Raw genomic sequence first — 15,604 nt, 5'->3', positions numbered from 1 at the left:
ACACCCCTGATGAACCCCAGAATTAACTGGGAAAAATGCAGAAGTCCTGCCTCCACTCTACACAGCACTCACAGTACCAGTGTGCAGGCCGGCCATTATTTCCAGCAACCTCGAGGGGATCCTGCGAACCCTCAGGATGTTCCACAGGGCAGCTCGATCAACTGAGTGGAACGCTTTGCGAAAATCGACAAAGGCTGCAAAGAAACTCTGCCGATATTCACGTTTGTGCTCCATGAGAACCCTTAGTGCCAAGATGCGGTCGATGGTAGACTTCTTAGGCATAAAACCAGACTGTTCTGGTCGCTGGTAGGTGAGCACGTGATCATGGATCCTATTGAGGATGATTTTTTTTAAATATAAATTCATATTTATATATATCTATATATATAAAATTATTTTCGTGTTTGAAACGGAAATGATGTATGACCACAGAACATATTATAATATAGGAACTTATTATTTGTGTGAGAGTTATTTTACTGATATTGAAAAGAAGAAAAAAAAAGACTGTTTAAATAAGGAGCTGGGAAGGTGAATGTAAAGAAGAAGCCAGCGGTAAAGCAAGTGAGACTCCGTAATAAGGGCGGTTGGGTGCATGGAGAACCTAGAAGGACCTTCAGAGCACACGGCTTTACTTTGCTTTTATGGTGCAGGCATCGGCCATGGACGGACGCTAACGTCAAGACACCCGGGTGAGATGGACTTCTTCCTTCAACAAAGGAATCGTCGCCTGGCAGGTGAGACTGCTTCTTTTACATTTAAATTCAGTATACGAGTCAGTGGAACGTATCTGACTTGATCACTGGATTCATTGCAGATTTCCCAGGCCGTGTGAATTTAGACTTTAAAACAAAGTTGATATAAAAGAGACTGGGGAACATGTGGGGATTGTGTGTGTGTATATTTGTATATAGATGTAACATAGGTTTAAGTACTGTGAATATATTTGTGCGGTCTGTAAATAGGGTAATTTTCCATTTCTTTTCTTTGCTTGCTTTCTTTCTTTGCTGTTTCGCCGTTTTCTGGGGAGTATATTATAGAGTGTTTAAGGGGGTGGTATATTACTTAGGGTTTGTGTAGTTATTATAGATTTGACAAAGATTTAAAGGGTGTTTATTGTTTTGTTTGATTTATAATATATTCTTTTTTGATTGTTTAAAGAATTGTTGGGGTGATTATTTCCTTTGTATAAATTCATAAAAGACAACTCCAGATGAGGATATCAAACTGGGGCTAAGGTTCAGTTGGGTTCCGTACTTAATAGAATTAATTTTCCTAAGAGTAGGAGATTTTTGTGTGTGCTGGACTCCTCATTCAACTTAAGAGGAACGTGCTACACCTTGATAGTAAAAGAGATGAAGAAAACAGCTTTGCGTCTTTCTACTTTTTAACTGCGCCGAGCTGTAAACAATGTGAAGACGAGACCGCCTTCAGCGGGGAGGGGTCATAAGAACAAAGTGGACGCTGGGAGGCGCGGAATGTCGGGCTTTTCCTCCTGGTCAGTAGCTTCACAGTTTCGGGCAGCGTCTTCTCTTCTCGCACTGTTTCTCACACTTCAAGTGCCCCATTGGCTCCTGGGACAGTGGAAATCGTTGCGAATAAGTGTAATCGGCGCTATCGAAGCGGGACTCTCTTGGTAAATTGCGGTGCACGGCTACTTACTGTCCCTTAAGATGAATTCGGGTCACTAAAACCCCGCAACATTCAATGTTGCTTTTGTGATGAATTCTTTTAAGAAAATGGAGGGTTTACATCTAAAAAGATGTACCGACCTCTTCATGTTAAGTATTAGACTTGGGAATTGTTTGGACCTTCTACCCGTTAAGCACGGAAAGGCAGCGTCCACATTTCTCAGAATAATTTTTCGCTTAAATCACAGGCACATAGTGCAAGGCTGTCAAGCAGGTAGTTTGCCCGAAACCACTGCAGTAGTACTCAATGTATCTTTACTTCTTACATGTTAATGTTTGACTGTTTAATAATTTATACGCTTCTTATATCGTCTTCAAATTCTTTTATCAAAATGTTTTACTACTTAATAATATTTATATAATTTCTATTTATTGTAAATGCTCTTTATTTGTTCAAAAATAACATTGGTAATTAACAAACTTATTTTATAAATACTACATTTTAGTTTTTTTCCCTTACACTCAGTGAGCGAAGCCACTGGGTAATCAGCTAGTATATATACATACATACACACACACACACACACACGGACACGCACATACACACACACACGCGCGCACACACACACACACACACCTTGAGCAGTGTGTTGGATGCCAGTATTAATTTTTTCCAAAGTGCAAAAATATTTTAAAGAATATTTTTTATTGTCATAGACTCACAAAGATTTAGAACTAAAATGCTGAATGTTTGTAAAAAATATTGTACATAATATGAAAATATTGCACTACCAATTTTTCTGTAGCATTTCTGGTCAACCTTATTTAGTTTTTCTTATTTTATATAAAACAAATACACTCTACCATTAAACACCTTTCCATATTTTGATGAATGGGTTTATAAAAAAATAATTTAAAAAATGTCACATTTTTAATGTAGTTAAATTTAATGGCTACCTAGCCAACATGCCAGTCTCTGGTTGAAATATTTTAATGTAGAATTAATTAATTAATTGTTCACTGCATTAGTTTCTGTTGATTTAAAAATATATAGTTATCTGGGCTTCTGGTCCTTGTTTTTAAGGCTTAATGATTGACAGGGTAGCTACAAGTAATTTAACTTAAATTAATTTTGGTAAAAAGCAAAGGGCTCAACAAAGTCTTTGCTTAGGCCCCAAGACTCATAAATCCACCACTGTAGCCAAGTATTGTTGTGATTGAATTAGTGCCCAGTTGTCGGAAAGAATAAACTATGATAACAGGCGACACCATTTAAAAAAAAAAAGATGCTCCCCTTTAGTGTATAATGCATAAGTGAGGTGCATTCAGCGAACATAGCAATTGCATTTTCTTAAAAGTTACTATTTTGACAGAACATGTAATCAGCAGTCTGACACACAGCATTGTATTTGTCTAAGCAAATATTTAAAGTAATAATTGACAAAATAAACAAGATCTGTAGACTTGTACTTTTAATCAACAATAGTCAACAACTCTTTGTCTGAGAAAATTTCTGCTCCAAAATGCTTATATACAGTATTTGTTTTCCTTTTTTTTTTTTTTTTTTTAGCATTTTAGCATTTTCTTGTTTATGACAGAGTGTGGCACAACCACATAAATCTATCATTTTTAATATTTGCTTTGTATGTTGGTACTGTGCCAATTCTACTTTCCTAATGTTAACAAATTTGAAAGCCTTTTGCTGTTTACAGTAGATGTAAAAACCACTTTCATTTCTTTTCTCTCCTACAAATGGTCTGTAATTGATACCTGCTGTATGTTCTAGATTGGTAACTTGCTGTATATTAAGGATAATTGTGATTAGTTCCCTATCTATTGTGTTGCTATATACAGTATATCGTGCTTCTGCTTTCCAAATCACAGTATGTATAGAGGGTATTTATTAATTTATTTTTTTTCCTTAAAGTAACTAAATTGTACTTTTACTTGGCTAATTGTTTGATTGCACTTTTATTTAAGTATTTTGTAATGAATACTATTACTACTTCATTAGTGTTTTTTTTAGCAGTCTTTCCACCTCTGCATTTACTAATATACTTTGCGCTTCTCGATCCTGACCCACGCCCCCCAAAATTTATGCAAGCAGTTTTATTTTAATTGGCCACTGTGAACTCATTGTTAACATAGCGAATTAATTATACTCAATCCACCTTGGAAATGTAACAAAGTAGGACAGTGACTAAATAAATATGCTTTCTAAAAAGAGTAAATGTACTTGAATTTAAAAATACTTTAAAAAGTACAATTCCCTGCAAAATCAAGTACAGTAAAGAAAGTAAATGCAATTTGTTAATTTCCACCTCTGATCTTTAACACCACCATAAAAGGTTGCTAAACAGACCTTACACACCATTTTAGTAATGGCCACAGAGCAACTTTATTAATTAAAAACAAGCCTTGTTTCCTACTCACCATTGTTGCACTGCAGAGGTGTTCCCTGCCCTTTGACTTTTTTTACGGTTTTGCTTTCTTTCTTCGTCCCTTATTTTTCTTTCTGCTCCCTGTAAATGTAAATAAACACAAATATTTATTTCCTATATAGAGCAAAAAATAAGTTTGACTTGTTTTTAAATTGAAATGTACATTTAGTACATTTAGGCTTTAATTTCAGCACTCTAACTCTTCATAGGCTACCAAAAAGAACAAGTTTTTTGTCGGACCTTACAAATCCCACCCATGAAGGCAATGCCGTCAATCACTGGTTCCATCCTGAACTGCAAAAGGCTCCTTCACCTGAAACTAGGTGGAAGCCCCCGGCAGTGACGAACAGCACTCAAAAGACAGACAAGATACAATAAAACTTATGTGGCGGTAGTGTGACTGTAGTGAGGGATAAGATTGTATTTTAGTGCCAAACAGGCTGTGCAGTTTAAACTTAAGCATGTAGCCATAAGTAGTAGACAGTGGCGTTTTGTAATGTGGGGAATGAGAGTCTATGTAAGTCCTTGATCTTTTGGGAAGTAGGTGACCTGAGGCTCCTCGTTAATTGGTTGCTTTCATATTTTTCTCGGGATGCAGATCTGTGCACCATGAACACTCCCTCATTTATTGGCAGTGAAATAGTATTGTTTTAGGTTTTTTTAATCTAATGTGATTGGACAATCATTGATGCACTATGTCATGTTGTTGTCAGTGGTTCACAGTTCATACCTGCCTTTAACGTTACAAAATTATAGATGAACAAGTGCAACTTAGGACAATGAAACTTCAGAAACCAAAGAGGATTTGATTATTTCTTTAATGAAACACCCCTTCATAAATCATCCATCCATCCATTTTCCAACCCACTGAATCCGAACACAGGGTCACGGGGGTCTGCTGGAGCCAATCCCAGCCAACACAGAGCACAAGGCAGGAACCAATCCCAGGCAGGGTGCCAACCCACCACAGGACCATAAATCATTCACTTGAATAAAAAAAAAAAAAAGAAAAAGAAAATAAAGGACCTTGGACTAGACTATCCGACTCAAGAACTCAGCAGAAGGCAAGTGATTAAGGATGAGCTGACACACTGACTTTTTCCTGTTCTTGTTATGACAAACTGTAAGCTAACTATGAATACAGAGAGGGCAGGCCTTTGTGTGTATTATTTGCAAGTAGATCAGTTCCTGACATTTTTAAATTCCTGTGTTCTAATGTTGTTTTTTTGGGTTACCGTATATACTCGAGTATAAGCCGACCCGAATATAAGCCGAGGTACTTAATTTTACCTACGAATACTGGAAAAACTTATTGATTCGAGTATAAGTCTAGGGTGGGAAATGCAGCAGCTACTGGTAAGGTTCAATAATCAAAATAAATACCAATAAAATTACCGTACATTAATTGAGGCATCAGTAGGTTAAATGTTTTTGAGTATTTATTTAAAAAAAAAACAGTAAACTAGCTCTGTAAGTGGAGAAGAGGGTCAACGAAAACAATATGGTATCTCTCTTTCTGCACAGGGAGAGACTGAACACGTGCAGAAATCATCGGCGCGCACAAACTAAAAGGGAAACTGGCTTGTTCATATACCGAGTATGTGGTCATGAACAGATGCAAAAGTTTTGTGAACTTTTTGGTCGTAACCCGATTTGTATGTGTTCAGAGACGTTCGTGAACCGAGGTTCCACTGTACACTGTACTGTACACTCCAGCTTTCTGTCGGGTTGGCGGGGGCAGCGTGACCTGACTGTGGTATAGCGGGTCCACAGCTCCTGTTCTAAGGCCCGTTTTAAAATAAATAATCACCGCGCTCGCAGCTTGGTGAGGGGGCGTGGTGGTTGTGTGGCTGAAGCAGTTCTCGGGGCGATTTGCGGTGTGGGCGTTTCTCACCTAAGTGCACAGGTGAGAGACCGCCCGCATCTGTGATTGTTCCTGGGGCTGCTAATTTGCTACAGCTGTCATGCCCTCTTAATAAAACAGAAGCGTGAGTCGGCTAGAGGAGAGGAAAAAGAAAGGAGAAAGAAGAAACGGGGGGAGAGAGAGAGAGAGAGCGCCCGTGCAGGAGAGCGAGCGAGCGAGTGCAAGCTCGCATGCAGCTGTATGGGAAGCCTGGGTGTTGGGCCGACACCTGGGAGTATTAGTAGTGGTCGCTCCCACTGAGTGATTATGTAGCGGGAGTGACCAGTGAAGAAGGATGACTGGCCGCGTAAAGCCGGGAAGTCAGCGGGAGTCGGGAGGCTTGGTGGGTGAAGTCCTTGATGTGAGCGAAGCCAGGAATCGGGAGGCCTCCAGACCGGTCGAGTGGAGTGAAGGTCAGCTGCTGAGAGGGCGACTCTCCTGTTGCGGGACCCAAACGGGAGAAGCAGGAGAGACGCTAGGGTAAAAGAAGCACAGGGCTCTGTAACTGCTTTAAAGGACTGCTTTCTGCATGGTTTTAACCTCATTGTTTTTAGAAGACTTTTTCTATATTTTAACCTCCATGTTTTCACGTTTGTTTTATGGATTATTTATTTATTGAAGATCTGAAGCACTGCAATTTAATTTGAACATTGTTGCTGAATTTTAAATAAAAGCACTTGACACTTTTGAACCATCCCTTTGCTATGTTGTTGCCTCACTTCTCAGCTCATCGGTAGCATTACCGATGGTGATGGGTTCAAGGGCTCCCGGACAGAAGATGGGAGCATGCAGCAAACCCGCATCGTCACACTGACTCGAATATAAGCCGAGGGTGACGTTTATCAGCACATTTTGGGTGCTGAAAAACTGTTTATATTCGAATATATACGGCATTTTTTGTAAGTGATTACTCTTCCAAACCATGCATTAAAAAGGTTGAGAATTATGTAGTGCCTAAACATGTAATGTAAAAGTTGCCTCGATAACAAAGGGTGGTCTTCTTTTACTAGGCATTCTACAGCTCCTGCAACTATAAGCATTCAAAATATCCATGATAAGTAATCACAGAAGCAATTCAATGCTATGCTAAGTAATGTTGTTTATTTCATAAAATAGAAGCTAAATAATAATAAATACAAACAAGCAAATGTATTTGCATACAACCTGACAAGAGAATTGGGATATTATGATTCAGGTGTTCTTTCAAGCATTTCAAAATCTGTCTTTTTTTTCTTTTTTTTTTTTGTTCTTTATTTCGCCTTATACAATTTCTTGTATTAGGAATTTGTTAGTTTTTCGCATACTCCTTGGGGTCAGAGCGCAGTGTCAGCCATTGTACAGCACCCCTGGAGCAATTGAAGGTTAAGGGCCTTGCTCAAGGGCCCAGCAGAGTAGGATCTCTTTTGGCAGTGACGGCAGATCCTTAGCCTCAGAGCCACCACTTCTTTTTATACACTGTGTTTTATACCCTTAGTGTGCTTTAGTAATAGGCCTACTGTTTGTTAAGGTCATGCAGATTAAGAAGGTTGAACTGAGTAAGAGCTCAAGAGAGAGAAAACAAATTCACTTGAGAATGTTGTTCACCATATTATTATTGGAGCCACTGAATTTTTTTGTTTATTTGTTTTCTTTTTGCATCATCATAAGGCCATACCCTAACAGCTGAGTCTTTGAATTTGTGTGTGTGAATCTTCCAACACTGTGTGCATAGCACTTTTCTCACTACTCAAAGCACTCTGTGTGTAGGCAACATTAAAGTTTGTATTTTCTTTTCTTTTCTCCTGCACTTCAGTTTGATCCCCCAAAAACTGGGCCCCAGCACAAATTTATTTTACAAACTACCACTGGTAGTAGGCAAAAAACATGGCAGTGCTGATGCTTCCCTTTTATAGGGTGCAGCTGCTTGGGATTTTGATGGCTTATTTTTAAACAATAGTTGCCAGAGTACTGCTAGGATTTTTTTTTTTTGACATTGGTGTCTCTTTTTGCTCCGTACATATAAAGTCCAGCATTGTTGAAATTGTTTGAATACTGACTTATTTTTAAATATTCAAACCCAATCTTTTGGATAATTTGACAGCCCTAGTACATGATGTTAACTTTATGATACTGAACAAACTGGCTCTCAAATTCCCATGCACAAATAGGCTGAAATTAAATCATTTGGATCAGATAATTTTAATAATCAAGTTCTTAAGGAAGTCTGCGAAAATATAAATATATATATATATATATATATATATATATATATATATATATAAAACCACTGACTCATATTTTTTAGGAAGTTACTATGCACTGGGGAAATTCTAGTAGACTGAAAAATGGCAAATATTACCCCATTATATTTAAACGGTGATCGGGTAGATCCAAGTAATTATAGGCCAGTAAGATTAACGTGCATTACAGGAAAATTAATAGAAGGAATTATTAAGGAAAAAACTGAGCAGCAGAACAGAAGCTTTAGTGAACAGTCAGCATGGGATCTTGTCAAGTGGTGTTCCATAGAAGTCAGTACCACTGTAAAAAATGTCTATAAATTTAACAGTAAAAACACTGAATGGTGAAAGTAAAATATCTTTTTTTTTTTAAATGAGGAAAGATACCTTATTTGCAACTGAAAATTACCTGTATATTAAACATTTCATTATTTTTTTTACAGCCAAGTTCAGCAAAATCAATATTTTTCTACCGTCAAAATATACTTTTTTCAAAATCATTCAGTGAGCTTTGGACGGTTACTTCTGATAAGTAGTAGTTATTTCAGTGTGTAGAAAACGTGGGTATTTATTATGGTAAATATCAGCATGTGTTCTCTTTTCTGAAACGCTTTACATTTTTATTAATTCACTTGTGTTTAATTCTGTCCTTACTAATGAAATAAGTTGTTAGTTTGTGCTAAATCAATTTCAGTTTAAATAAATTACTATTTGTAAATATAGCATAGATATTTAAATTACTTAATTTTTAATTACAGTATTTTTGTTTGCTGAGGGAACCAAAACAATTTTCAGCTCATTTTAAGAATCTCAGGTAGGAGAGAATCCACCATTTTAAGGATGGTGTTTAATAGTAGCTAATATATATTTGTGGGGGTTATGCGTTACTGTTTAAGTCAGGTGTATTAGTCTTTGTAGTGTTTTTGTTGACTTTGGGAAATAATATAGAACGATATTTAGTTTATTTTGTTAACTAGCGCTATAGCTATAATTTAAAATTGAGGTACAAAGTAAACCAAGAGTTTTGAGAACATTTTTAATTGTTAAAAGTGATTGTTGTTTTTGGGGAGGAAAAACTGGTTGTGGCACATAAATCTCCTGAAACATATCTTATAGCAAACAATCTAGTCAGAAAATGTACATATGCAGACTATGTAGTAACCCTTTACAAACTGTGAAAGGGTACGTATTCCACTGCAGATTACACCGAAATGAACCACGTTGTATGTTCACATGTTTAACAGCAGGTTGCAAGCACACATTTTTAATGTACGCTGCTTTCAAGTCCCACTTTTATCGACAGCACAGAGATCCCAAGTGTAAAACAGGTTTTAAAAAGATCATTACACTAAAATGTTGTATTTCTTTATGTGAAAAAGATTTTCAAAATTTACTAGATCTCCTTTGCCATTTCAAAGAATATTTTGTGATGGGTCACAAAGTCCCCTGTCCTCTGAAGGACTGTAATAAAGTGTTTAGTATTAAATCATTTACAGCTCATGTTTCCAGAAAGCATTGACACTGGTCAGTAAATGACGTGTCTGATGCATATTCAGGTGGGAACTCAATCACAAATATTTCAGAAGGTGGCGCATCTATATCATACACATTCCCTACCAAGTCATTTACTGGAGATGATATAGAAATATCATAGTTTCAGAGACTTGTATCTTAGAAATGTTTGTTTGTTTTACATGAAAACAAACTACAGGGCCAATTTATTTTACCATCATCTACTATTCAGAATATAGTTGAGAAGATGCAGAATTTACATGAATTGGGCCAGACATATATAAGAAATAAACTGAGTTGTTTGCTAAAAAATTAACTGTCATTGTCAAATGGAAATACCCTTAATATTTGTAACACAATAACTGTTCAGAGCATAACCCAGCCACAGGAAATGCAGAAACCAGTGTGTTTCTTCGTGGGTCCCAAGCCTGGATAAATGGGGAGGGTTACGTCAGGAAGGGCATCCAAGGTAAAATTTTGCCAAATCAATATGCGGACAACAATACAAATTTCCATACCAGATCGGTCGAGCCCCGGGATAACAACGACCGCCACCAGTACTGTTAGCCAAAAGGGTGCTAGTGGAAACTGGGCTACTGTTGGCTGAAGAAGAAGGAGAAGAAGAGGTGGGAGATGTGTCCAGAGGCAGGAGGAGAGGAGAAAAGTAAAAAGAGCGGAACTGAGGGTAGGAACTTTGAATGTTGGCAGTATGACTGGTAAGGGGAGAGAGTTAGCACATATGATGGAGAGAAGGAAGGCTGATATATTGTGCGTGCAAGAGACGAAATGGAAGGGGAGTAAGGCCAGGTGGATTCAAATTGTTCTATCATGGTGTGGATGGGAGAAGAAATTGGGCAGGGGTTATTCTGAAAGAACAGTATGTCAAGAGTGTTTTGGAGGTGAAAAGAGTGTCAGGCAGAGTAATGATTATGAAGCTGAAAATTGGAGGTGTGATGATGAATGTTGTTAGTGCCTATGCACCGCAAGTTGGGTGTCCAATGGGTGAGAAAGAATAATTATGGAGTGAGTTGGATGAAGTGATGAACAGTGTACCCAAGGACAGAAAGTGGTGATTGGAGCGGATTTCAATGGGCATGTTGGTGAAGGGAACAGAGGAGACGAGGAGGTGATGGGTAGGTATGGTGTCAAGGAGAGGAATGAAGAAGGTCAGAGGATAGTGGATTTTGCCAAAAGGATGGACATAGCTGTGCTGAATACGTATTTAAAGAAGAGGGAGGAACATAGGGTTATGTACAAGAGTGGAGGGAGATGCACACAGGTAGATTACATCCTATGCAGAAGAGTTGATCTGAAGGAGATTCAAGACTGCAAAGTGGTGGCAGGGGAAAGTGTAGTTAAGCAGCATAGGATGGTGGCCTTTAGGATGACGTTAGAGATCAAGAAGAGGAAGAGAGTGAGGGCAGAGCCAAGGATCAGATGGTGGAAGTTGAAAAAGGAAGACTGCAAGGTTGAGTTTAGGGAGGAGGTGAGACAGGCACCGGGTGGCAGTGAAGAGTTACCAGACAGCTGGGGAAACTACAGCAGATGTATTAAGGGTGACAGCAAGAAGGGTGCTTGGTGTGACATCTGGAAAGAGGAAGGAGGAAAAGGAAACCTGGTGGTGGAATGAGGAAATACAGGAGAGTATACAGAGGAAGAGGATGGCAAAGAAGAACTGGGACAGTCAGAGAGATGCAGAAAGTAGACATGAGTACAAGGAGATAAGGCGCAAGGTGAAGAGAGAGGTGGCGAAGGCTAAAGAAAAGGTGTATGATGAGCTGTATGAGAGGTTGGACACTAAGGAGGGAGAAAAGGACCTGTACCGATTGGCTAGAGGGACTGAGCTGGGAAAAATGTGCAGCAGGTTAGGATGATTAAGGATAAAGATGGAAACATACAAGTGAGGAGTGTGTGTTGAGCAGATGGAAATAGTACTTTGAGAAGCTGATGAATGAAGAAAATCAGAGAGAGAGAGGGGGGTTTGGATGATGTGGTGATAGTGAATCAGGAAGTGCAATGCATTAGCAAGGAGGAAGTAAGGACAGCTATGAAGAGGATGAAGAATGGAAAGGTCATTGGTCCAAATGACATACCTATGGAAGCATGGAGGTGTTTAGGAGAGATGGCAGTGGAGTTTTTAACCAGATTGTTTAATGGAATCTTGGAAAGTGAGAGGATGCCTGAGGAGTGGAGAAAAAGTGTACTGGTACAGATTTTTAAGAATAAAGGGGATATGCAGAGCTGTAGTAACTACAGGGGGATAAAATTGATGAGCCACAGCATGAAGGTATGGGACAGAATAGTGGAAGCTAGGTTAAGAAGTGAGGTGATGTTTAGTGAGCAGCAGTAATGGTTTCATGCCAGGAATGAGCACCACAGATGCAATGCTTCCTCTGAGGGTGTTGATTGAGAATTATAGAGAAGGCCAGAAGGATTTTGTGGAAGAAGAATTTAAGGGTAACATTGCTATTTCTTTAAGACCAAAGCTAAAAGGGTTAATAAATGTCAGAAACCTTTGCAGGCATATCAGAAAACCAGACAAAGGTTAATTGAACAACAAAATGTACAGAAAGATGATTAAGAGATAACTAAGAAATCAGTTGATGTCCTTTAAAACAACCAGAATGGACAGTTGTTATATGCACATAAATTTCAAGGGTGGTGGTTCAACTCAAAGGTATAAGAGAGGCACCCACCACACGAAAAATCAACTCAGGATCCAGATTAGTACCCAAATGCAGCGATGCAACAGATGATACCTCAGTACCACACTAGTTCAGATGGAGTGAAACCAGTGTCAAGTTTTTTTGGTTTTTTTATGGTGGCTGGTGTGCCAATTCTGCCACCAACCCCCAAGTTTTTCCCTGCAGGTTGGAGGGCCTACATGCAGGGCTGGATGCAGATTAACATCATACCCAGGGCGGAGCAAGTGCAGGTTAAGGGCCTTACTCAAGGGCCCAACAGAGCAGAGTCCCTTTTGGGATTCACGGGATTTGAACCGGCAACCTTTCCGACTACCAGTGCAGATCCCTAGGTATAAGAAAGGTATACAGAATATAATATCATAGATTTTTATTTTATACTAGTCATTAAGCCCGTTACAATAACGGGCGCTAGAACAGTAGTGCATAAACATTAGTAGGAACAGTCTATATTAAATGGCAAGGGACCTTGACCTCATTCTGTTTGTTGGTCGTATTTTTCTTTCTTTCAGCCTTTCTTTTGTTGATGTTTACTTGCTGAGCTGACTGTTCTTCGTGGGCTGCCGCCGTGTATTGTGTGTCTTTAATTTTCTGTGACAGTAATACTGTCTTGTACGTCTTCTGGCTTATACGTTCGTAATATACCTTTAATTTTCTCTGGCAGTAATACAGGCGTGCGCGTCGGTAATATGTCTTTAATCTCCTCTGACAGTAATACTGGCTTGTATGTGGCTGTAATATGCGTCACTGTATTGTGTACCTTTAATTTCCTCTCGCAGTAATACTGGTTTGTATTTCCGTAAAACACCTATAATTTTCTCTGACAGTAATATCGCGCATCACACCGTGCTCCGCGCATGCGCACTTCACCAGAAGACACACACACACACGGACACCTAGACGCACACAGGGATAAGAGGATAAGTTATTTGGGTGTAAACCAACAAACCAAAGTAATTGTATGCATTGATTTACATTGTATGTAAAATCAATGGTTTATAAAATTAACCTATTTTTTCTTTCTTTGATCATTCTGACCATGCTGTAATAGACTTCTTTTGAAGAATGCTCCTTGTAAGGCATTTTGCCAAGGAGTAATTAAAAGTTACCATGAACAGCTTTTGTCCTACCATGATAACTGTTTTGTCCTGTTAAAGGAGTTTCTTTCTTTAGTAAGATGTTAAATTTCTACCAGACGTTGCATTATGTCTTTGCGGAACTGGAGAAAGCATATGACAAGGTGCCTCGAGAGGAGTTGTGGTATTGTATGAGGAAGTCAGAAGTGGCAGAGAAGTATGTAAGAGGGAAGTGTGACAGAGGTGAGGTCTGCAGTAGGAGTAACAGATGCATTCAATGTGGAGATGGGATTACATTAGGGATTGGCTCTGAGCACTTTCTTATTTGCAATGGTGATGGACTGGTTGACAGACAAGATTAGACAGGAATTCCCATGGACTATGATGTTTGCTGATGACACTGTGATCTGTAGCGAGAGTATGGAGCAGGTTGAGGAGACCTTGGAGAGGTGGAGATATACTCTAGAGAGGAGAGGGCAAGAAGTTCTGTAGAAACAAGACAGAATATATTTGCGTAAATGAGAGGGTGGTCAGTGGAATGGTAAGGATGCAGGGAGTAGAGTTGGCGAAGGTGGATGAGTTTAAATACTTGGGATCAACAGTACAGAGTAATGGGGATTGTGAAAAAGAGAGTGCAGGCAGGGTGGAATGGGTGGAGAAGAGTGTCAGGAGTAATTTGTGACAGATGGGTATCAGCAAGGGTAAAAAGGAAAGTGTACAGGATGGTAATGAGACCAGCTATGTTACATATGGGTTGGAGATGGTGGCATTAACCAAAAAACTAGAGACAGAGCTGGAGATGGCAGAGTTAAAGATGCAAAGATTTGCATAATGTGTGATAAGGATGGATAATATTAGGAACAAGTACATTAGAGGGTCAGCTCAGGTTGGACGGTTTGGAAAACAAAGTCAGAGAGGCAAGATTGTGTTGGTTTGGATATGAGCAGAGGAAAGATGCTGGGTATATTTGGAAAAGGATGTTAAAGATAGAGCTGCCAGGTAAGAGGAATAGAGGATTGCCAAAGAGAATGTTTATGGATGTGGTGAGAGAGGACATGCAGGTGATGGACGTAACAGAGCAAAATGGACAAGAAGATATGGAAAAAGATGATCCACTGTGGCATCTCCTAACAACAGCAGCCAAAAGAAGAAGACGACGTCAAATTCAGAAGTGTGGCGGGAATATATGTTGTGTGGGCATGTCCATAATGATGTGTTCTGTGACACAAGTGATGGTCAGATATATAAATCTAACATTTTATTTCAGCAATTTCCACTATGTCTTAAGATTATTTTATACCAGGATGCATTTGAAGTTGTTAACTCTTTGGGGTCTGCAAAAACATACAAGGTGTTAGCAATCTACTTTTCCGTTGCTAATTTTTCAACATATATGGGGTCAAATACATCTCAGATGCAACTTTTTCCACTTTTTACGGTAAAAGATTTTAAGCAGTCCACAAAGCCTCACAAAGTTTTCTCAAAATTGCTACTTGACTTGAAAGATTTAGAGGATAATGGAATTGCTCTTTCTGAAGATAAATGTATGAAAGGGACACTGCTGCATCACAGGTGATAATTTTGGTTCATACTGTATTGGGGGCTTCACAGAAAATTTTACTCACAATACTTATGTAGATACTAATTTTGTAGTACTACTTCTGTAGATGTAATAACTCGAGCAGAATTTGAGAAAGATGGTTTGGTTGCTTATGGCCCACTAAGAAGCTGGGCAGGATATAATTCTGCCATTAATTTATTGCAGTCCGAAGAAATATCAGAAATGGAAGGAATAAAATTAAACTCTTATTTAATTCTTTCAAATATTTTGATATTTGCCAGCTTGGTTTGCCTCCTTGTCTTGATCATGATATTTTTGAAGGTGTCCTTTCTTATGAGATCACTGTTTACCTTAAGTACTTCATCAAAAAAAAAAAAAAAAAATGGTTTACATATACAGTTTTGAATAGACATATAAAACAGTTCAAGTATAATACTTCTGATGCTGTCACAAAGACATATGAGGTAAATCTATTAGGGATTAAGCTAAGGGGTCAAGTTGTACAGAATTGGACTTTCTTGAGACTTTTGCCCCTGTTAATTGGTGGCAGTATCTGGTC

The 15,604-nt window shown here is 38.7% G+C and overlaps 2 protein-coding genes across 2 annotated transcripts in view; one reads left to right on the top strand and one right to left on the bottom strand.

The window, feature by feature from the left end:
* Positions 1–15,604, bottom strand: part of grhl2b (grainyhead-like transcription factor 2b) — a 338,201-nt gene that overhangs the window by 114,972 nt on the left and 207,625 nt on the right. The window contains 2 exon segments of the mRNA XM_028817651.2: positions 4,065–4,098; positions 4,100–4,153. Of these exon segments, the coding sequence (XP_028673484.2) occupies positions 4,065–4,098; positions 4,100–4,153 (88 nt within the window).
* Positions 1–15,604, top strand: part of LOC127529991 (uncharacterized) — a 205,018-nt gene that overhangs the window by 87,898 nt on the left and 101,516 nt on the right. The window lies entirely within an intron of this gene.

This window comes from Erpetoichthys calabaricus, chromosome 13 (genome assembly GCF_900747795.2).
Source record: "Erpetoichthys calabaricus chromosome 13, fErpCal1.3, whole genome shotgun sequence".
In the NCBI taxonomy this organism is placed as follows: Eukaryota; Metazoa; Chordata; class Cladistia; order Polypteriformes; family Polypteridae; genus Erpetoichthys; species Erpetoichthys calabaricus.
Note: the sequence above shows the minus strand (reverse complement) of the source record. Positions and strands in the feature narration are given on the sequence as shown.